The sequence below is a fragment of the Podarcis filfolensis genome (genome assembly GCF_964270895.1).
Source record: "Podarcis filfolensis genome assembly, chromosome: 1".
In the NCBI taxonomy this organism is placed as follows: Eukaryota; Metazoa; Chordata; class Lepidosauria; order Squamata; family Lacertidae; genus Podarcis; species Podarcis filfolensis.
The window spans coordinates 4,407,522-4,431,004 of record NC_139604.1 but is presented as its reverse complement, the minus strand read 5'-3'; the positions used below and the strand labels follow the sequence as shown (position 1 = coordinate 4,431,004).

Sequence of the window (23,483 nt, the reverse complement as noted above, 5' to 3'; positions counted from 1 at the left end):
CTCCGCAGAAAAAGATCAGATCCTGGTCTCATATGAGAGAGCGTTCCACCAGGCTGGAGCCAGTGTTGAAAAGGCCCTGGCTCTGGTTGAGGCTAATCTGACTTCCTTAGGGCCTGGGACCACAAGGGTGTTGCTATATATGGACCCTAAGGTCCTCTATGGGGCATACCAGGAGAGCCGATCCCGTAGGTGCTACGTGCACCATGCGTATATTTTTATATTACGTGTATGGAGCTGGAGTAACAAAAATGAATGGGCAGCAGTCACGGACGTAGCCAGGATTTATGTTGGGGAGGGCAAGTTTCATGTTGGGGGCAAACGGGGATCAAACCTGCAACCATAGCACCACCCTCTAACCAACTGGGATAGTAGCAGCATTTCATGTACCGTATATTTATTTATAACCCGTTTTTCCAGCTTACATATAAAAGTAGGGGAGGCGGGTAACAATCATAAAAAATACAGTTTGGTGCACAATTACAGGTACACTAAGATGTCTCATAGCTTACCTGTACTGCAAATAATCTCTTCTGATATATATCCCTTTATACAGAGTAATAATCTAACAAGACAACACATTTTGCATAGCCATTTTGCCATGATTCAGACCAAAGGAGGAGCACACATTAAATAAAATTTAATAAATAGTAATAAACCTATGGCCTTCAAAATGTGTTTGAGGGGGGTTTGGGTTTTTTATGTATTTTGGGTTCTCATTTTGTATTTTTATGTTGTGAACCACCCTGTCATCTTTGGCTGAAGGGTAGTATACACATTTAATAAATAACAATAATTAACAAAACCAGATGCCAGGATGCTTCTAGATGTCCTGCCTACTGTTTGTGGAGAGATCATCCTGATTTGTTTGTGCAAAGTCAGGCACAGATACATCCAACAAGTGTGATCCCACACTTGCCAATGCATTTCCCTGTCACTTTCCTTATTGCAAAAGGTCTCATAAACTTTTGGGGAAATGGGTTTTTTTGTTTTTTAAGCGCTCCAAAGCAGCTTTAATTATGCAGCCTCAATTTGCCAGCATGAGATTGAATCCCTCCTGAAAATAGCGACCCTCTGGAAGCGGTCTCAGCTTTGAGGCAGTCCTGCGGCGAGGGGAAAAAGCAGCTGGAGATGTCAGGAAAGTGCGGCCTGGCTTTCTGCTGGCGCCGGTGTTGCTGTGCGGACGCTGCGCAAGGACGGAGCAGGAGCCTCCCGCCAGATACCTGCGGGGAACCAGCGAGCAGACCGGGATCGGGAGCGTCGGCGGAGGGCGGAGCCTGGTGGCCCAGCAACAGCGCCGCCCCCGCCCTGCATTCGCCGCCTCCTCTTGGAAAGGCGCCCCGTGGCAGGGAGTTCCGCAGGCTGACTAGGACTCGCCAGGCGGAGCGGCCCGTCGGACCCAGCGCGTCTGCGCCCCCCTCCGCCTGCCGCCGCGCACGCGCACTGCCTCCGAGGCCAGTCCTGAGGGAGGAGGTGGATCATGGCCGCCTCCATGATGGGCGCCCGGGCGGCGGCGGCGGCGGCGGCGGCGAAGCAGCTGCTGGGCTGGGGCTGCGCGGAGCGGAGCGCGGCTGCCAAGGTGAGCGGGGCCGGGCTCCCCCTGCTCGCCGCGCCCGCGGAGGGAGGACGGAGCGAGGGGACGGGCAGGCAGAGGCGGGGGCCGCGAGGGAAGGTCACCGGGCGCCTCGGCGACAGGCCTCCGGGGCGGAGCCAGCGGGAGCGCGCCGGGTGCGGGGCAGGGGGCGCCGGGTGCGGGTCCTTCCAGGGCCCCCGGGGGGAGAGCCCTCGGAAATGGCGAGGATGGGGAGGATCGACTGGAGAGGCGCCCGGCCCCGCGCAGGAAGCGCGCCTCGCCTCCCCTCGGGGCCGGGGACAGGGAAGGGAGGCTCCGGCTTCGTGTCCCCCCCCCCCCCAACTCAGAGAGGCTGCCAGCCAGGGCTGACATATTTGCAGAAGAAGAAAGCAGTTAACCGGTCATTGCGTACTTTGGATTTCCTTTGCTTTCTTAGTGATCATGCTTCACTTTTAGAGCTTGTATTTCTGAGGGCCTCACATAAAATAGTCAGATGATGATACTGTTTCTGTTGGAAGCATTTATTTCACGCATCTCAGCCTCCCACCATCCTGCCTGTGTAATATTTATTTATTTAGAGCGTTTGCTCCCCAAAAAGGCTCCTTAGCATGGTTTACATACAGTCAAAGAACAAGACAGATCCTACCTGTAGACTTAACAATCTGAAAAAGCAAAAAGACACAAGAGAAAAGGATCGGCGAGGGAAGAGGAAGAGAACTCAGGCACCAGTTTCTAAAGAGCTGCTCCCATCATGACCAGCTGGCCCAGTTCAAGGGGCAGGAGGTGCCCGAGGGAGCTGGGCCTCTAGCAAAGCGGGTGACACAAGCCCTGCTTCCTGTCTCTTCTGCTAAGGCAGCTGGGTGCCATAGCTGCCCCTGGGTGACAGCTGAGAGGAGACCTGCTGGGGCTGGGCTGTCACCGCAGAGCGATGGCATGAACTCTGACTCTCAGCTCTCCCACTGCTGTGGTGTGTCATGAGCTAGTACCTTGAGATGCTGTTCCTCCTGTTTGTAGCAACTTTGTGGAGGCTTTTTTCTTTCTCCATTTTGGCTTTATTTCGGTTTAATAAATATAGACATGGTGTAATATGTTGTCTGTTGTTCATCTGAGGTTTGTATTTACCTATTTTTAAGATCTGTTAAGGAACAGATGATTGTTGTTATGTCCTGATATATAAAACCACACAATTCAAAGAGGTTGTACTTTCTTTTCTCCCTGACTATACCTGTTGTGCAGGAACACGGGTGGTGCTGTGGGTTAAACCACAGAGCCTAGGACTTGCCGATCAGAAGGTCGGTGGTCCGAATCCCTGCGACGGAGTGAGCTCCCGTTGCTCAGTCCCTGCTCCTGCCAACCTAGCAGTTCGAAAGCACGTCAAAGTGCAAGTAGATAAATGGGTACCGCTCTGGCGGGAAGGTAAACAGCGTTTCTGAGCGCTGCTCTGGTTCGCCAGAAGTGGCTTAGTCATGCTGGCCACATGACCCGGAAGCTGTGCGCCGGCTCCCTCGGCCAATAAAGCTAGATGAGCGCCACAACCCCAGAGTCGGCCATGACTGGACCTAATGGTCAGGGGTCCCGTTACCTTTACCTTTATACCTGTTGTGCAGGCTGTTGAGTAAGTGTTATGCAGATCTCAAGCAGTCAGTCCCTTAGTACAGTTCTGGGAAATTGGTATTACAGATTGAAGTAAAATGTGTTAGCCTTGGTCACAAACTTGGAAGTATAATTTATGTTCTTAACATCAGTTACTGATTTCTATGTGGCTGTATCTTTTTATTAACTACTATACCCTTGTGGGTTTTGGTGGTTCTTTTTCCCCTTAATGAATTTTTTTCAATATAAACAGACCCAATTCAATGGGACCTATGTAGTAAGCATATCATAAATACAGAGTACATAGCTGCTCCTAAAAGCTGTAAATGAAAGTGGCAACCAAAATGTTTTCTTTGCCTGTGTGGTTTCTTTCTGTTGGATTCTGATACCATTCAGCTCATGGGTAGCCAGCATGGTGCTATATAGACGTTGCTGGACTCCAGTTCCCAACAGCCCTGTCTGTGGGCCATGCTGGCTGGACTGTGGTTCCCAGGGCTGATGGGAGTTGGAGTCCAACAGGCTCTGGATGGCACCATGTTAGCTGTCCCCAGTAATATGGAGTGGAAGCTCTTCAGGTGATTTGTTTTCCCACTGAATATATGCCATTTCATTAATAGGAATGGGGCTAATTATGTCTGTTCCTGTTTAGCGCTCATGGCTCTTTTCACACTGATTCTCTTTGTGCCAATTCTTGGTCCACTTTAGCAGTGCAGGCTCAACCATGAACTCAACAATGCTATTGGGCTTTAGTTGAAAATGTTGTGACCAGTGGTTTTTTTAAAAAAAACTTTATTCACAATAGCCAACGGCCATAGCAACATAAAACAAGCAATATATACAATTTAAAAGACAACAATGGGTAAAAAGGGCAATCAAATGACCAAGATTATCATTCAGATAGTGGCCCTTAATCTCATTGCACCCTCAATAAACCTAGCAACCTTTGCTGTTGTCTGATCATTTAGATCTGATAAAAGAAAGAACAATGTAGCTGCAGATTAGTGGCCTGGGATGGTAAGTAAGAGTGGGGTGATGATCTCATTCCTCAGATCTTTATAAAGGGGACAGGACAGTGTTCAAGATTAGCCAGGTGCCAGGCATATTTTGCACCTGATGATTAGCCACTTGTGACCAAGAGAAGCTGCCGGGGCACCAGGATGGTGCCTGACATCTCCACCATCTGGAGCTGCATGCCTGGGGATCATTGGATCTTGACAGTTTTCATACACTAATACCACATCCTGTAGAATTCTATCCATTATATTTTATCTGCATGAATTTCAGGAACCAAAATGCTTGAGCAGGCGCAGTGAACAATGTTATACAGTAGTTAATTGATGTAGCTTGTCTTCACTTACCCCACTGCCCTGCTCACAGTTGTGAAGAATAGACTTGCATTATGAAACAGAGGCTGGAATAGGCTGATATATATGTGGACTGTCCCTGCATCAAGTGACTTTTCTTTTTTAAGTTTTCAAAGTTCTTATCCTAACTCAAGATTGTCATCTGAACTAGCCATATGTTTAATGGAGTTGTCTTGCCCCCAAATGGCAACTAGACATTACGTTTTGGTTTAAGGAGCCATTTAAGGAGTCCCTTACCTTTCCCGCCCCGACCTGGCCACAGTGATCCATGCGACGGTCACCTCCAGGCTTGACTACTGTAATTCGCTCTACGCGGGGCTGCCCTTGAAGCTGTCCCAGAAACTCCAGCAGGTGCAGAATGCTGCAGCGAGGCTCCTCATGGGGTCTCTGCTATGGGAGCATATTCACCCAGTGCTTTTCCAGCTGCACTGGCTCCTGGTGGAGTACAGGGTCAGGTTTAAGGTGCTGCTTTTGACCTTTAAAGCCCTTCGCGGCCTAGGACCCTCGTACCTGCGGGACCGCCTCTCCCGGTATGCACCACGGAGGACCTTAAGTTCCATAAATAGCAACACCCTAGAGGTCCCGGGCCCTAAGGAAGTTAGATTGGCTTCAACCAGAGCCAGGGCCTTTTCAACACTGGCTCCAGCCTGGTGGAACGCTCTGCCTCATGAGATCAGGGCCCTGCAGGATCTGATTTCTTTCCGCAGGGCCTGTAAGACAGAGTTGTTCTGCCTGGCCTTTGGCTTGGAGCCAATTTGATTCCCTCCCCCTCTTTCTTTTTTCTTTTACCTTTCTCCTCCTGTGATGAGGCTGCATTTTAATATTTTAATGTTTCAATATTTTAATGTTGTATTTTAATCTTGTTTTTAAGTTGTATTCATTCAACTTGTTTTTGTTATTGCTTGTTAGCCGCCCTGAGCCCGGCCTTGGCTGGGGAGGGCGGGGTATAAATAAAAATTATTATTTTTATTATTATTATTTGGCACCTAGCTTATATATCTGACTTTCTAACACTGATTGTGACTTATTTAGACTCTAAAGCAGATAATCTGCCCCCAGGCACACAGTGACAGAAAAGAATGGCATTCTAAAACATATTCATAGAATCATAGAATTGGATGGGACCCCAAGTGTCATCTAGTCCAGCCCCCTACAAGGCAGGAATCTCAGCTAAGGCATCCATGACTGATGGCCATGCACCTTCTACTTAAAAACCTCCAATGAAAGAGAGTCCACAACCTCCCATGGGAGTCTGTTCCACTGTCAAACAGCTCTTACCGACAGAAAGTTTTTCCAGCTGTTTAGTTGGAATCTTTTCTTGTAACTTGAAGCCATTGGTTCAGGTCAGACCCTCCAGAGCAGGAGAAAACAAGCTGGCTCCATGTGACAGCCCCTGGGATATCATATCTTCTCTCAGTCTCCTCTCTTCCAGGCTAAGCATACCCAGCTCCTTCAACCATTCCTTATAAGGCTTGGTTTTCAGACTCTTGATCATCTTGGTTGCCCTCCTCTGCACACATCCCATCTTGTCAATATCCTTCTTAAATTGTAGTGTCCTGAATTGGTGGTCTGACCAAGGCGGAATAGAGTAGTACTATTACTTCCCTTGATCTTGTCACTAGACTTCTATTGAATGCAGCCTAGAATAGTATTAGATTTTTTTTTTGCTGCTGCATTATACTGTTGACTCATGTTAAGCTTATTTCTGTCTTGTATATTCTAAAATATGATTTGCAATTACTTTAAGATTGTTAATGTCTCCTCAACATAATAAGCAGTACTGTGGTACCTCGGGTTCAGAACTTAATTCGTTCTGGAGGTCCATTCTTAACCTGAAACTGTTCTTAACTTGAAGCACCACTTTAGCTGCCACCGTACCACCACCGTGCAATTTCTGTTCTCATCCTGAAGCAAAGTTCTTAACCTGAGGTACTGTTTCTGGGTTAGCAGCGTCTGTAACCTGAAGCGTCTGTAACCCGAGGTACCACTGTATTGCTTTGCCATTTTTCTCTCTGTTTGATATATTTCTTCATTATTCACATACCCCCCCATCCACTTCATCTCAACCACAGGGTGAAGTTGCTGTTTATCCCTTGGCTGTGTCACTGTAAAAAGATTGCGTTTTGGTTGTTTATATAGTAAAGTATGTAAACTGTAAACAAATGAAGACTTGTTAAACTGAAAGTCGTGTTCCTATTTTCCTAGGTATTCAGTGGAAGACAAGGTTTGTTTCCTAGCCATGTGTTCCAAGTGCAGCAACGAAGGAGCTTGTCGCTGCATGAATACTTAAGTATGGAACTATTAAAAGAAGCTGGCATTTCTGTTCCATATGGATTGGTTGCAAAGACACCAGAGGAAGCTTACAACATTGCAAAAGAAATAGGTATAGAACTGAAGTCTAGAGATGTAGTAAATGTTTTCTTTTTGTTGTTTTCCCCCAGGTAATGCTTCATGCACAAAGTTTTAGAGACTTAATAGGTAGTGGTAAAACTGCTTACATTTTTCAAATTCTTGCTTCTTTCTCAATTCCTGAGATCCTACAAAATCACTGTAGGAGAGAGAATACCCTTTAGAGATTTGTCAACTGTGAAGTACTTAGATGTACTTTTTGACATTAGTTATGTTACTGACACTTTCCAATTGTATATACTACTAGTCATGCTAATTTATAGCCTGTTCCTCTGCTGCATTGCAAGGCTCCCTGAATTAAAAAAAAATAGCATTCTGTCCTCCTTGCTTTGGGGCTATCCCTTGTTCCGGTTCCCTCAGGTCAGGGCTTCCAGAGGCCTACTTGGGGATGCCACATCCTTCAAACACTGTAATATCCTCTGCTTCTGATACCATAACCCAGGGTGAGATTATTCTTGTACTTCAGTACAAGAGTTTTGTTTAGGCCCAACATGCTGTCAAAGGCCCCTGTCTTGGCTACTGCAAAGAAGCTTTTCATTCTCTTTTCTAAAACCTAGATCTGCCTAGGTTAAAAAAAAAACCCTCAAATAGTATTTGTACATTATTTAATTTGAAACAATTCTTGTCTACCCTCCTTCTATTCCAGGTACAAAGGACCTTGTTGTAAAGGCACAAGTTTTAGCTGGTGGTAGAGGGAAAGGAACCTTTGAAGGTGGCCTTAAAGGAGGAGTGAAAATAGTATTTTCGTAAGTTGAGCTTCTAATTAATTAACACAGAAAGCAAAAACATTAATAGCCCAGGGGCATTTACTATGCATAACTATTTACTATAATTATTTCAGTATTTGTATTTTTTGAATGCTTGAAATATTACTTAAACTTCAGCATCTTCATTTTGGGACTTTGATCTCTTTTTGGTATAGTAGATTAGATAACATGGATCTTAGGGTGATCTAGTATTTTGTGAATACTATTTTTATTTTATTAGGGGACAGGTCACCCTACAACTCTGAAAAAGAGGCCTGTTTGTCTTTAGAGTGGCAATTTTAAGAAGAAATGTTTGTGGGGATAATAAATTAAATTCTTTGGGGAAGCAAACTCTTATCTGACAGAATAATACTTTAATAATTATTTTAATTGTGTAATATATTTTATTCTGTTTAATATATTTTATTCTGTTTAATGTGTTTTGTTTTGTTTTGTGATGGCTTTGGCTACACAAATAAATAATATTAATAAATAATATTTATTTATTAGTCCAGAAGAAGCAAGAGAGATTTCCTCCAAAATGATTGGGAAAAAACTGTATACAAAGCAGACAGGAGAAAAGGGCAGAATATGCAATCAAGTCTTTATCTGTGAGCGCAGATATCCCAGGAGAGAGTACTATTTTGCAATAACCATGGAACGATCATTTCAGGTGAGTAGTTTATTTTGAGGAGAAATGCTTTTTACGCCAGTACGTTTCCGAGCACAATTCAAAGTGTTGGTACTGACCTTTAAAGCCCTAAACGGCCTTGGTCCAGTGTATCTGAAGGAACGTCTCCACCCGCATCGTTCACCCCGGACACTGAGATGCAGCGCCAAGGGCCTTCTGGCGGTTCCCTCACTGCGAGAAGTCAAGTTACAGGGAACCAGGCAGAGGGCCTTCTCGGTAGCGGCACCCGCCTTGTGGAACGCCCTCCCACCAGATGTCAAAGAGAACAACCACCAGACTTTTAGAAGACATCTGAAGGCAGCCCTATTTAGGGAAACTTTTAATGTTTGATGCATTACAGTATTTTAATATTTTGTTGGAAGCCGCCCAGAGTGGGCGGGGTATAAATAAATTAATAATAATAATAATAATAATAATAATAATAATAATAATAATAATTATTATTATTATTATAGAGTTTAGTGTTTTTGGTTGGGATAAAGACTTTTAAGCTGTCTTCAGAAGGATAGTTAGTAGAGCAAAACATGGATTATACAGTCAAACCTCTGTTCCTGAACAGCTCTGTTTTGGAACGTTTAGGCTCCCGAATGCCAAAAACCCAGAAGTCAGTGCTCTGGTTTTCGAATGTTTTTCAGAAGCTGAATGTCTGACGCGGCTTCCAATTGAGTGCAGGAAGCTCTTGTGATCAATCTGAAGTCGTGCCTCAGTTGTTGAACATTTAGGAAGCCGAAGGGGCTTCTGGTACGGTTTACGTTCGACAACCGAGGTTTAACTGTAGTACCCTAGTTCTCAATCTGGGCAAAATCTTTTGTTTTTGTTTTTCTAGTATGTATTAAAAAAACAACATTCTGCTATCAAACATTGTCAGTGTTATTTACTATAGTATGAAACAATTAGGTGCCTCATAGGACATATGAATTGTAAGGTGCTCGGTGACAGAAGTGTTTGTTAATGTAAGGTTTTGATTAGATATCTGAGCATGTGAGTTTTTTAGAGGTTTTCCTTTTCTGCAGTAGCCTTTAGTAAATCCCCAAATAGCTTCTTACCTGTATAAGTTTAGTAAACAGGCGAGAGTCCTTTCAAGAGAAATACCATGCATGCGCCTGTGACAAGTTCTACAGCAGCCTTTTGGAGTCCTCTTGAGGACAGCAGCTAAAAAGGGCCTTTCCTAGAAAATACTGGGTGCATTTTAAACCATCATCTTTTCTTTTGTGCTTAACAAGAGTGTAAATAAGAGCACAGCTTTAGGGACATGAATAAGATTTTAAAATACTTAGACTTGAATACAATTTTTCATTTTATAGCCTACCCTGGCAGAAATGGAGCCAGGCTGGATTATGAGTGGTAGCAAATTTGTGGGGGGGCTAACTGGCTCTGGTAGTGGAGAGCAGGAGAGGGCTTCTTCTTTGGCTTGGATTAAAATCATTTTTGCATAAAATGAAAACTACAGAATCTGTTTCAAATTCTTATCTTACGCACTGCATGTTGGTACTAAACCTCCAATGTCTTTGGTTGTCTTCCAAGAATGAATTGATAAAAACATAAAACGCTTTAGGAGTTTCCCAAAGTGCTGATCACGACTAATTTCTTCTAAAGATATACTTATTCCTACTGGGGGTAGTAGTGCCACTTTTTTTAGTAGCTTGTTTCGCTGGCCAGTCGTTTGGGGGGCAAATATTAGATTTGCATTCTACTCTGCCTTTCTCTGAAAGTTCACAAGCACATAAATAAGAATTTCTCGTACGAATGATATAACCTACCTTTCCCAACCGCATTCATTGGAATATTTTCAGACAGCTGGTTTTTAGAAGGTAGTTAAGATATGATAGCAAGAAAGACTCGAGTCTCCAGGACTGAATTAGGGCCCTGTAAATTTCCAGCTGTCACACCTATAGTTTTTTTATTGACTAATTGATAACCTTTACCTTTCAGTCAACCGGCACTCAAATAGCTGGTTGGCAACCAGGCTATCGTAAATGAGTTATTCTGTGTTTCTAGGTTTTTCTAGGCATATAATTGAACACTCAGTTTCTATGTAGTATCTAATTGTAGATTTTTCATATTCAACCCACAGGTGTGTTACATAATTACTTTAATATTTTGGGGATTGTAAAAAGACCTTGTTGAAAAGTGTTTCTCTTTTTAGGGTCCTGTACTCATTGGCAGTTCTCAGGGTGGTGTCAATATTGAAGATGTTGCTGCAGAGAATCCTGATGCCATAGCTAAGGAACCAGTTGACATTGTAGAAGGCATTCAAAAGGAGCAGGCCGTCAGGGTACTGAAATATGCATTGTTTGTTCAGCGACAGCTTCTCTATAACCTGTACACATATGGTCTGTTTAACTAAAAGATATAACACTGGATCTTCAGATTCTTTAATGGTTTGGATTTAGAGTTGTGCAGAGAAAAACCCCGTGGGGTGAATGCTGCTGCGAGTAGAAATAGGTGAGGAGGAGATTTTTGCTCATTCCTCCTCTACTCCCACCTTGCTCCAGCAGCCTCCTGTGCCCCCAAACATTTGCTCCATAGAGTTTTCACCAGGCAAAAACATTCCTCTTCAACGAGCCCCTGGTTTTTATGATCCAGGACCTTTTAGAGGGGGTGAGATTTTTTTATGTGTTTTTGTTCTTCTTACCTGATTTTAATTTAAGTTGCTTTGGGTTGCCTGTGGAAAAAGCAACTAATAAAACAAATAAAATAATAAAAAACAATCTAGTCCAACTCCTTGCAATGCAGGAATCTCAACTGAAGCATTGGTGATATGCTAATCTTCTCTGTGTTGTTCCAGTTTTAGCATATATGCTGCTGGAGCAAGCACAGCTACAGCATCCATGACAGTTGGCCATCCAACCTCTGCTTAAAAGCTTCCTGTGAAAGAGAATCCACCAGTTTCCAAGGGAGTCCATTCAACTCTCAAACATCTTTTACTGTCAAAAAGTTCTTCCTGATGTTTAGTTGGAATCTCCTTTTGTAACACAAATCCGTTTGTTCAGGTCCAACTCTGGAGCGGGAGGAAACAAGCTTGCTCCATCTTCTATCTGGCAGCCCTTTAGATAAATGAGGATGGCTGTCATATCTCCTCTCAGTCTCCTGTTTCCCAGGATAAACATCCCCAACTCCCTGAACCATTCCTTATAAGGCTTGATTTCCAGGCCCTTGGTCATCTTGGTTGCCCTCTTCTGCACATGGTCCAACTTGTCAGTATCCTTAAACTGTGGCACCCAGAACTGGACACAGGACTCCAGGTGGAGTCTAAGGCCAAATAGAGCAGGACTCTTACTTCCCTTGAAAAAGCAACACAACAGCAGCCATATAGTACAGTACAGTACAGTAATTGTATTATGTTAATTATATTCCCTGCCTTTTCTCCTGACAGAGACTCAGGGTGGTGTTAGTGTTAATTCTATCAATGTTTATTTTATGTTTTATTTTTTAAAATGATTGCGTTTCCTATGTTTTTGTGGTTCTTATTTTTCTCTGTAAGCCAGCTTGAGTCCCTGTCAGGGAGAAAGGTTGGGCATAAATAGATATATTATAATCAACAACAACAACAACAGATTAACCTGCACCAGGAGTGGGTCTATTTCCACCCGTGGATGATTCCATCTTGCCCACAGAACCTCTCGGCCTTGGCTTTGCTCCGTCCACCGTGTTGACTTCAGGGAGGAGCTTTTTTCCCCTTGTGGCTAGCAGGGAAATACAGCTAATTGTAGGAATGGAGACCCAGTCTTGGTGGAGGGGCAGGAGGGTTCTTTATAACTCTTTGCTCCCTACAATGGTTCAAATCACCCCACCCCCCCACAATCCCTGCAGTCTGTCTTCCTGTTTGCTTCAGTAGGAACATTTTATTCCAATAGCAATAGCAGACTAGAGTCTGAGGAATGCTTGTGTCTGGATCTTTGTAGCTGGGGGAAAAGTTAAAGCCCCCCCCCCATTCCTTGATGCCATAATCTAGATCTGAATCTTCCACCTCCCCAAAAGAGTTAGTAAGAGTTAGAACAGAGGATGGTTGTGTGTGGGTGTGTAGCAGAGTGGCTCACTTGGGGAGGGGGATGGTTTCCCATCTCTGGCTTATATGTAAAGCAGCTTGAAATGTGCTCATTCTTTCTGAGTTTTCTTGTTTTTGATTAACCATAAAGGTTCCTTCTGTGTTTTTGTTTTCCAATTCCAGCTGGCCAAGAAAATGGGGTTTCCTGCTAATTTGGTAAACGAAGCAGCTGATAATATGATTAAGATTTACAACCTCTTCATTAAATTTGATGCCACTATGGTAGAAATTAACCCCATGGTTGAAGATTCTACAGGGATTGGTAAAGTACTTTCTTTTGGAATTGTTTCACTTTGAAAACTTAATTGTGGAATTTATTAACTTAATTACAGAATAAGATATCTGAGTTTTTGCTCATGTTTTATTAAGAGGATTTAAAAACAAAAAAACCGCCAAACTAGATTTACCTGTTTAAGATGTGTTTTGGCATTGTCCAAACGCGATCTTATGCCTTAAATGGCTCTACAAACTGCAGCGAGAAGACATTTCTGGACTCTCAGTTACATGTACTGTGACAAGATTCAGAAATTTGATCAGTGTATCCCTTAAACGTGCTCAATCTGATTCCTTTCTCTCTCTTTTTTGGGGGGGGGGGCGGGTGGCTCTTCCGAGTTAAATCAGTTTGCCTTTCCCATTTGTACCCTTTGTGCAGGAGCCTCTTCTATGCACACCATTTTCTCTGACTTTCTTGTGTATGTTCTTGGCTTTGGGAAGAAATATCGTAACTTTGATGGTCTATACATGTAGCAGGATGAGGTGAAAGAGTGTAGTGCATCACTTCAGGTTCCAGATGGGGGAATTCCACTCCTGCATTTGACTGCTGTAAAAAGTTCCCTGCATGTACAAAACTAGCACAGCAGGCAGGAAACATATTATTGCACATCAGAGAGCATGCAAGGCTTGTTTTCTGCTTTCAGGGAATTTGCATGTTATGGGACATTTAGAAATACAGTATCTTCTTCATGTTAAACTGGCTCAGGACTCTGCTACCTTAATCTGCACTGTGTTTAGACTAGCCCACATAGATAACTTGGGAAGTTACTGTTCTTAGCAGTAAGGGGTCTAAACACAACTTGTTTGTTTTTCCAAGTGATGTGTATGGACGCAAAGATAAATTTTGATAGCAATTCGGCTTATCGTCAGCAGAAAATATTCGGCCTGCAGGACTGGACCCAGGAAGACCAGCGAGACAGAGATGCAGCCAAAGCAGATCTCAATTATATAGGATTAGATGGAAGCATCGGATGTCTTGGTATGTTGGGCATGGTGAATGCTGAATATGGGAACTAAAGATGCAGCAATGCCTGCAATAGTTACTGTTTTCTTTTTCTGCCCCTCTTTCAGTGAATGGAGCTGGTCTTGCAATGGCCACTATGGATATAATTAAACTTCACGGAGGTACCCCAGCAAATTTTCTTGATGTTGGAGGTGGTGCTACAGTGCAACAAGTAACAGAGGCCTTTAAACTGATTACATCAGATAAAAAGGTAAGAACACAGTTGCTATTTAGAGTTCTCTGTTTAACCTGATGTTTAATTAATCAAGTATTGCTGCTGGTCAGAAATACAGGTTACTGTTTCTCCTAGGAGCAGGCATCTTCTGTCAAGGAACATCCTGACCTCTAAGCACAGTCCTGTGCTAGTTCCATTGATGTAATCTATAGTGTAAGTTAAAACTGCACGGTAACTTGAGCTTTCGGGTGGCACTGTGGGTTAAACCACAGAGCCTAGGACTTGCTGATCAGAAGGTCGCTGGTTCGAATCCCCGCAATGGGGTGAGCTCCCGTTGCTCAGTCCCTGCTCCTGCCAACCTAGCAGTTCGAAAGCACGTCAAAGTGCAAGTAGATAAATAGGTACTGCTCCGGCGGTAAGGTAAATTGTGTTTCCATGCACTGCTCTGGTTCGCCAGAAGCGGCTTAGTCATGCTGGCCACATGACCCGGAACCTGTACGCCGGCTCCCTCGGCCTGTAAAGCGAGATGAGCACCGCAACCCCAGAGTCGGCCACGACTGGACCTAATGGTCAGGGGTCCCTTTACCTTTAACTTGAGCTTTAAAAACCTTTAGTATTTTTTTCAGGTTTCATTAATTTTAAAAGTTTGGACTTTAGGTGGAAATAAGACTTAGCTGAAACTATATATATATATATATATATATATATATATGTGTGTGTGTGTGTGTGTGTGTGTGCCTTCCACGGGAAGGAAGCTATCTTCTACAGGGATTAAATCACCATCTAACTCATGCCTCCCCTCTTGTCTGTTCCCCATTCCCATCTAAATTCATATCTCATTCAAATTCCTACTCTTAGGGATTTGAGCCACACTGCCTTATCTCACTGGCTGTAGTAGCAGGTGGTAGAAGCTAGCCAGGGATATAGGAACCTCTCCTTGAGCTAGAGGGTAAATTAACTCAAACTACCAAATAGATACGCAGCTAAAAAGGCAGCAAGGGTGTGTGCCAATGATTGTCGCATGTGCAGCTGCTGCCTGTTGGACAGAAGTGATGGACAGAAGTGATGGATGTGTGCTTGATGCAACGAGCTCCTGCCCCTTAGGGAATGAGTTAGAGGAAAAAGCAGTAAGAGGAGGCATGGTAGAGGTGCTTGGAATTTGCCATAGTCTGGAGAAAGTTGATAGAGAAAAAAACTTTTTCTCCCTCTCTCATAATACTTGACTGAGGGACATTCAGTGAAACTGAATGCTGGAAGATTCAGAACAGATATAAGTAAGTGCTTTACACAGTGCATGGTTAAACTATGAAATTTGCTCCCACAAGAGATAGTGGTGGGCAGAAATTTCAGCGGCTTTAAAATGAGGATTAGACAAATTTATGGCTGTCAATGGCAGTAGGCTGACAAACAGAGGAGAATGCCATCATGTCCAGACGCCATGCAGTTGCCTGAAAACAGGCAATTGAATTGCACCCTCTCTCTTTAAAACCCTTTAAAACATCTTTGGGATACGAAAACTGTAATGAGAGTCCTCCCTCCCTCTCCATCTGCTGGCGAAGATCTACCATCTGAAAATCTATGAATACCACTTTGTTGAGGAGATAATACCCACAAAGGAGGAGTGGCAGATGAAATTAGTGGAATATGCAGAATTAGCAAGCTCAACCAGCGAAATTAGAGAGCAAGAAGAGAAAATTTTAAAAGAGGAATTGAAGCCATTTCTAGACTACCTTAAAAACCATTGTAAAAACTTTAGAACTTTAATCATTTTGGAGTAAGCTCAGCAGTTAAAGTTTATAATGAGAATAATTTGAATGTTTAAATAGTTAGTAAAAATAGAATATGCAGCAGGAATTGGAAATTTAGGGAGCCATGGATTGGAAGTTGATGGAATAGAATTATGGATTGATGTAATGTATCTATCCCCCCCCCCTTTTCCTTCCTTTTTATTCTTCAGTGCTGTATTTTGTACTTTTATAAATTCATAATTTTTTTTTAAAAAAAACACTTTCTGTTGCTGGAAAAACAGAAAGTAAATGAATTGTTAAACTATCTAAAGCAAAGCGAAAGCTTGATTTATGGTGGACAAGAGAGATTATAGAAATTCCGTTATCTTTTTTTTTTGCTTCCTGCCACCTAAAGAATTCGAGAAATTGAAAGTGGAGTAATTATCACTAGCCATGAGAAAAAGAATTTGTTTTGAGATAACAGTTGCAGCTGCAGAATGTCAATACTTTGGTTTTTAATGAAATTATGTTGAGGTGAATTAAGTGGCTAATAATTACCAAAACATTAAAAGCTTCCAACATTGTAAAAGTACTTTTGGATCAACTAGTGACTGTTGGTATTGTTCAGCAGTTGATAGCTGGACAAAAAACGATTAGATCAATGTTTGATGACGATAAAGAAAATGAGCCAGATAGTGATGCAAAAAAAAAAAGGAGCCAGAGGAATATGAGGTAGAAAATGGAAAGGGAGAATACACAGAGGCCCCAGATCAAATTGATGAAAAGTTGGGAGGACTGGATCAAGAGGACTGCCAACTGTTGCCTGATGCCGTAAATCAGAACCGGGCACGAAACTTGATGGCAATTAACTTTTATTGCTTAACACCCAGAGAGTCAGCACACACACACACACACACACACACACACACACACACACACTTCAGGGGAGCTAGGTTTCCACCCCACCCACCCCCGTTCTTGAGCTGTGAAAGGGGGAGGGGGAGGGCCCGGAACAGAGCTCTCTTGCAGAGCAGGAGATGCAGCCCCTGCTCTTTCCCTATCAGAGTCTGTGCCCACATCAGAGTCCCCTTCACCCCCAATCTCTGACTCCAATGCTTCCCGGCTGGTTCCCTTTGTCAATGGCTCCTCCCTGTCCCACCAGTCTGAATCACTGCATAGCTGCCTTGGTTTAAGGTGGGTAAAAGTAAGTAAAAACCCTGACTGTCCCGTTGGGCTGGGTCTCTCATGATGGCTCCCTCCTAAAAACTGCTGCCTCTGTGTATTTTTCTAATGCAAGCTATATTTCCAAAACCCAGTGTTATGAACTGCATTAGTTTCAAACAACTTAGTCTCTTGTATGTTTGGACATGTGGTGATGCTTGCCAAGCATGGTTGCCTAAAACTATAAATTCAAAGGTATTAAGAAAAACATATTACCAATTATATGCTCTTTTGCAGCCTCATAATTGCATAACGTCTACAAATTAGCAAACTATTCAACGATCTTCCTTTTGCAGATCAGGCATTATTTTTTATCAGAAGACGGAATGAATCTGTGCTCCATTATGTTTACAGTTCTATGTACTTTTTTACACAGGTGCAAGCTATTCTGGTGAATATTTTTGGAGGCATTATGCGATGTGATGTGATCTCACAGGGAATAATTATGGCAGTAAAAGATTTGGAGATTAAAATACCTATTGTTGTACGGTTACAAGGTGAGCATTTTACAATATAAGAATCATAGGATTGTAGAGTTGGAAGGGATCCCAAAGGTCATCCAGTCCAACCTCCAGCAATGCAGGAATCTCAATCTCGGCTCTGCCGCTCAGCCAGTCGCAAACCATATGACTGCAAATCTCAACTTGGTTGCTAGGTGGCACTCTTGAGTCACAAAAAGCCACTGGTGATGGGTTAATTTCAAATGCTGCTTCTGCATGCTTTGCAGTACAGAATATAGAAAAGCAGAGTCTGTAACATAATGAATAATCTTTTACAGCTTCTCTTAAATCTGTACCTTTTTTAATTGTATGTTGTTGTTTAGTCGTTTAGTCGTGTCCGCCTCTTCGTGACCCCCTGGACCAGAGCACGCCAGGCACTTCTGTCTTCCACTGCCTCCCACAGTTTGGTCAGACTCATGCTGGTAGCTTCAAGAACACTGTCCAACAATCTCATCCTCTGTCATCCCCTTCTCCTTGTGCCAACATCAGGGTCTTTCCCTTCTCTTTCCCAACATCAGGGTCTTTTCCAGGGAGTCTTCTCTTCTCATGAGGTGGCCAAAGTATTGGAGCCTCAGCTTCAGGATCTGTCCTTCCAGTGAGCACTCAGGGCTGATTTCCTTCAGAATGGAGAGGTTTGATCTTCTTGCAGTCCATGGGACTCTCACCACTTCCAGTACAATCTTGCCTGTTATTCCTATAGAAATTGGATCTAGGGGTGACCATGCCCTCTGGGGGATACAAATTACTTGCTTCCTTGCAAGAATATGAGGGACTTTGTCAAAAGCCTTACTGAAATCAAGATATACTATGCTCATAGCATTCCCCTGATTCACCTAGCTTGTCACTCTATGCAACCATACTGGTTTCCTTAGATCCCGCTCACTTTCTTGTTGGAAGTGTCTGCATTTGGGCCTTCATTATTTCACCTTTAAGAAACTCCTATCTGTCTTGGACTCCCTTCTCTTTGAGTATTTCTGACCATGAGATCTCACCCAGTAGCTCCTTAAGCTTGATGAAATTGTCCTTGTTAAAGTCCATTGATTATCAGACCACACTCAGCTTCCCCGTGTCTCTGTATCATGAAAACTAGGAGGACATGATCACTTTCTCCCAGGTTTCCCAGTACTTCCAATTTGTCAATCAGTTCCTAGCTGTTGTTGAGGACCAGGTCCAAGATAGATGATCCTCTTGATGCTTTTCCACCTTCTAGGAAATGAAAATTTCAGCAAGGAAATGGAGGAATTTGTTGGACCTTACATTCTAGGCTGAGTTCCAACAGATATTGGGGTAGCTGAAGTTTCTCCTGACTACTGTATCTCTCCTTTTTGAATGTTTGGTAATCTGCTCTAGGAAGGCATCTTCTAAGTCTTGCTTGGCAGACTATACCAGACCCCCACAGTAAGGTCACTGTTGTTTCTCACACAATTTTTACCCATATATTATCAATCTGCTTTCCATGCTCCAGGTCATAGATTTCTTCACAGGTATCCTCTATAATGTTCCTCCTCCTCCCTTCCTGTTTGGTCTGTTCCTTTTGAACAGGTTATACCCCTCAATTCCTACATTCCAGTCTCATCCCACCAGGTTTCAGTAATTCAGTAACTTTTAGAAGACATCTGAAGGCAGCCCTGTTTAGGGAAGCTTTTAATATTTGATGAATCATTGTATTTTAATATTCTGCTGGAAGCCGCCCAGAGTGGCTGGGGAAACCCAGCCAGATGGGCGGGGTATAAATAATAAATTTATTATTATTATTGCCTACCAGATTATATTTGCCTTCCTTTATTAAAAGCTTCAATTTGTCTTGCTTGTTTCCCATACTCTGTGCATTTGTTTAGATACAACTGAAACCATGTGTTGTTCCCTCCAGCTGCTTCCTTCTTGTAGCTTCTTGCCCTTTAGCAGGTTTCTGAAATGCCATCTTATTTTCTGTGCATAAATGCAGCTATTATTCAAAATACCAGGTGTTCTTCTGTCATTTGTAATGTTGTCTCCCTCCCCCTTGAAGATCTAGTTTAAAACTCTCCTGGTCAGGAGAGTTGCTGAATTCAAATTATCTCAATGACTGGTTTCCAGATGTCACCAATATTTAGTAAGGTTTGAAGTGGTAGCAGGGGGTGAAGGGGACTGGCAGGGGTGTGGCAGAAATTGAGAGATTCCTGAATACTCTGGAGAATTTTCCAGTGGAAAAAGCGGATGATCCTTCCAAAGTTCCTTTGTAATGGAGAGATGAGGCAGGCAGTGCCTGATCACGCCTGAGCGCTCTTTCCAGCATTGCAGTACCTGATTACGGTAACTCCTTGGCATTCTAGAGAGCTATGTGCTATGAAGAAGCTGGACAAAAACTGGAACATAAGCGGCACAAATCTCCGTCTGAAGTTAGCGGAGCAGAGGTTGGTGCACATACAATTGCCTACCATGTGGCAGTAAGGGCACCCAAAACTGACAAAGCTTTTGCCTCTTGGACAACTGGACTCCCACTCTAGCCTTAAAATATATTGTCATATGATTTTGAAAAAGATTGGTTGTAAGGAAAGAGAAGCATTGTAGCTACTTCAGTCAAGGCCACACTGTCTGTTGTACTAATTACTATGTCCTGTGTTTGGATAACATTGACAGAAATAACCTGTGAATCCTGAAATATAAAATCTTAACTATGTAGGTACACGAGTTGATGATGCTAAAGCTTTAATAACAGCCAGTGGTCTGAAAATACTTGCCTGTGATGACTTGGATGAAGCTGCTAAAATGGTGAGCTAAAATTTATTTGTATAAATTCTTGCTGTAACATATTTTTGATAGGCATTAACTTACCTAAACATGATGAAATGGCACTCTTAAGCTTTCAGTGTTATAGGATTCTTCACATACTGCAATATACCGCAAAATGTACGAAGGCACAGTCAGGTGGCTGTAAGAATCTAGTCTTGTTAAGGCTCTCAGTATGATCACACAATTCTAAGTCGGGCCGTCTGGCTTCACCACATCCCTGCTCTATGCCTGCTGCTCACCATGTTCGAGGGCAAACATCTGCAGCAGGGAGCCTTCTGTGCTTGCAGAGGCTCCCTGTGCAAGTTGAACCGCTGAGTAAACCAGGGGTCTAAATTGTGCAGGGAGCCCCCACAGGCACAGAAGACTCCCCGCTGTAGGTCATAGAATCATATAACTGTAGAGTTGAAAGGGACCACAAGGGTCATGTAGTCCAACCCCTGCAATGCAGGCATCTTTTTTGCCCAACGTGAGGCTCAAACCCACAACCCTGTGATTAGTGGTGTTTGACTTTTCAACCCATGGAGGGCAGCTTCTGTCTACATCTGTTCATAATCAATATACTTATAACTAGACTCCTGCCTTATTCAGGATAAGAGACCATGCATATAGCTGTACATGTATTGAAATAATACACATATAATTATGTAAACTGATGATAGTAACTTAATGGAACTCTGTGAAGCAAGTGCTGGAGGCACAACTCTTTTTGCCCTGAACAGTGTCTGAGGAGGAGTTTGTTAGGTGGCTCTGAGGGAAAGTTGGAGATCACAGGTAGAGTGAATAGACAGCTTAGAGAGAGAAGTGGATGAGAGAATTACAGCCTTCCATCCTACCTGCTACAGTGGTAAAGCCTTGGCACACCCCTGGCTGGTCACCTTGGCAGGTCAGGGATTGATGCCACAGCCCCATGGATCTCCTTCTTTGCACACCTTGATGGCGCGGATGCTGGACTCGTTCAGGCCCTATCCCTGTGCCAGTGCAGACAGTCATGCTGCCTCTCAAGCAGTCCAGCACAGCCACTTTCTCTTGCATTGTGGGAACACATTCTGCTTTTTAGCTTTCCCACCTTGAGGAAGAAGCTGTCTTGTGTTTGGGGGCCATGCACTCAGACTGAACCTCTGCTTGCTTTCAGACCACCTTCCCCTCGCTCTCAGATCACCTTCACTTGCTCTTCATGTTCCCATGTCCTGTGCACACCCAGCCAAGGAGGACAAACGGACAATAGTTTAATTTTTTATTGACAAAAGCACGCACTTACAGCAGCTCCCAAGGTGCCCAGAATCCACACGCATGCTTCTGGCGACGATGTGGCTGGCATTACTTTCCCAGGTTCAGGCCTGGCAGAGCAGTTCCAAAGGGACCACATTTGGCCCCTGGGCCTAACTAAGGTTCTTCATCCTTGTATTAAGCAGTCAGATGACTTCATCTTTCAGTGCATTAGACTGATAGGACTTCCTTTCTGAGGTTTTGTTACACTCTGTAAGCTATTTCTTCCATCTGACTTAGCTTAGTTATTCATACTGTTAATCACCCAAATTACTTTTTATTGTTGTCATTTCACCTGTACTTGTTGAATTGATTTTAGTATCTTCTGGAAACAAAATATCTCAAGGTGATTTTTGTTTTGTCTTTTAGGTTGTGAAACTCTCTGAAATAGTCACCTTAGCAAAGCAAGCTCAAGTGGATGTTAAGTTTCAGTTACCAATTTGATCAGACATGTAATGGTTCATGTTCCCCAAACCCTTGTTGTGTTCAGCTTTCTAAAATACTGTTCTATTATTTCTTACTCCTTGTATGTGTGTGAAGATTTTACTTGCTTGATAGGCAAGCTTGTATCACCTTCCTGTTAATATTCAAAGTGTTTGCTGTAATAAATAAAAGTTAAATACTTAGTTGCAGTCTCTCCTTCAGTTACAGCTACAGAAACAGATGTTCTTCATATGGGGAAATACATGCTTGAGGCTGAAAATGTGTGTTCCCAATAGAAAACCAAAAAGTCCATAGCTTGCGATGATCTCAATGATAAACTTAACAGTTAGGCTTAGTAACATATTGTTGGCATTTGTCTCAGGAGACAATGGAGTGCACCTCCAGGGGTGAAGTCAAACTGCTGCATTAGCACTTCATTGCCCAGAAGTATCTACTGGGCAACTTTAAGAGAAACAATTCATGTAGCACAGAATACTATGGTAATACAGATGAACGTGTTGAGGTATTCTGTATATGCAGTATATCAAATACATTTATATTCTGCAGTACAGTGAATGAACTAGAGCATACTGCTCACTATTTATGAACAGTGCATTTTTACAGCCTGTGCTTTCTAAAGCAAAAACTCTTTGAACGTTGTAATTTAATCACTATGAAAGTACTGTCTTCATGATTTTCTGGTACTTAATTTAAAATATCATGTAGATTTGTATACGAACTAATAAATGCTTGTTTCTTTTAGTACTGGGCAGACATAGTATTCTTTAGAGTAGCAAATAAAATTTATTCAAAGAGCTGAGCATTGTTCTCCTTCACATATTTATATTTAAATGAAATCATTGTTAAATATTACCGTGAAATGCGTTACTAAAATCAGTGGGGATCTGAATGTTACAATCTTAGCACTTACATAGTGCCTTAGAGTGTTCAAAACGTTCAGCATGTGTTATCTCTAATAGTTGTGCCACAAAAACTTATCTACAGCAAAATGGGAATGAATGTTATGTTAATAGATACACTTCCTTTTTATAGAAAACTTCTTTTGGAATATACGTTTAACAAGCTGCGTACAACTGGGAAGCAGGGCCAGATTTGTAACTAGGATAAATAAAGAATGGGAAACTCTTCACATGTTTGTGGCAAATGTGTTTTCATGAGTATTTGTGCAGCAAACATGTAAAGTACAGATGACACACATATGTGCTGACAAACACATCTTTAAACACAACATACATACTTGTTATTACTTGACAATTTTCCACATTGGGTTTTAATAGCTACATGCTCAGTGTTCCCATTTAGTTCAACAATACTTGCTTCTCACACCAGGTCATTGACAAGAGTTTAATCTTAAATCTATGGACTCTGCCCCACTAGTTGGTTTCATGACAAATTGTTCTAGGGCAGTGTCATTTTTAAGGCATTTTACCTCTTTGGCATGACTGGACCAGGCATCTACCTAGTACAACACTTCCTCTTTCCTGGGCAATTTGGTTGGAGGGATGAGAGTATTAGTCCATAGTACTAAATTACTCTTGGTGCTATGTATCACACCACTGTGTTTCTGATCCTTTTGGGATTTCTAGCTTGTGGGTTTAATGCCCTTTGACATACAGAGCGACACCACCTTCTTAAACTCTCTTATACAGTTGTACCTTGGTTTTCAAACAGCTCAGTTCTC

At 42.8% G+C, this 23,483-nt stretch overlaps 1 protein-coding gene and 1 long non-coding RNA gene across 5 annotated transcripts in view; one reads left to right on the top strand and one right to left on the bottom strand.

Annotated features, from left to right (window-relative positions):
- Positions 1–1,114: 1,114 nt before the first annotated feature.
- On the top strand, positions 1,115–22,931 carry SUCLA2 (succinate-CoA ligase ADP-forming subunit beta). 4 transcript variants are annotated; one of them, XR_014552152.1, is made up of 12 exons: positions 1,393–1,576; positions 6,733–6,910; positions 7,583–7,682; positions 8,193–8,355; positions 10,520–10,648; positions 12,545–12,683; positions 13,512–13,673; positions 13,766–14,120; positions 14,471–14,584; positions 14,624–17,317; positions 19,983–20,071; positions 21,728–22,931. XR_014552152.1 is itself a non-coding variant. In XM_083631190.1 (11 exons), exons 1-11 carry the CDS (start codon positions 1,478–1,480, stop codon positions 21,800–21,802), a joined length of 1,398 nt encoding a protein of 465 aa, XP_083487316.1. In that variant the 5' UTR covers positions 1,115–1,477; the 3' UTR covers positions 21,803–22,931. The 4 variants fall into 4 exon arrangements, 2 of the variants coding, with proteins under 2 accessions (XP_083487316.1, XP_083487317.1); XM_083631190.1 differs by lacking the exon at positions 14,471–14,584 and having other exon boundaries at positions 1,115–1,576; positions 13,766–13,908; positions 17,197–17,317; XR_014552151.1 differs by lacking the exon at positions 14,471–14,584 and having other exon boundaries at positions 13,766–13,908; positions 17,197–17,653; positions 18,863–20,071.
- LOC310743599 overlaps positions 22,106–23,483 on the bottom strand; it is a 265,247-nt gene continuing 263,869 nt past the window's right edge. Inside the window, exon 2 of the long non-coding RNA XR_014539112.1 lies at positions 22,106–22,232. This is a non-coding gene — a long non-coding RNA (uncharacterized lncRNA). The remainder of the gene's footprint in view (positions 22,233–23,483) is intronic.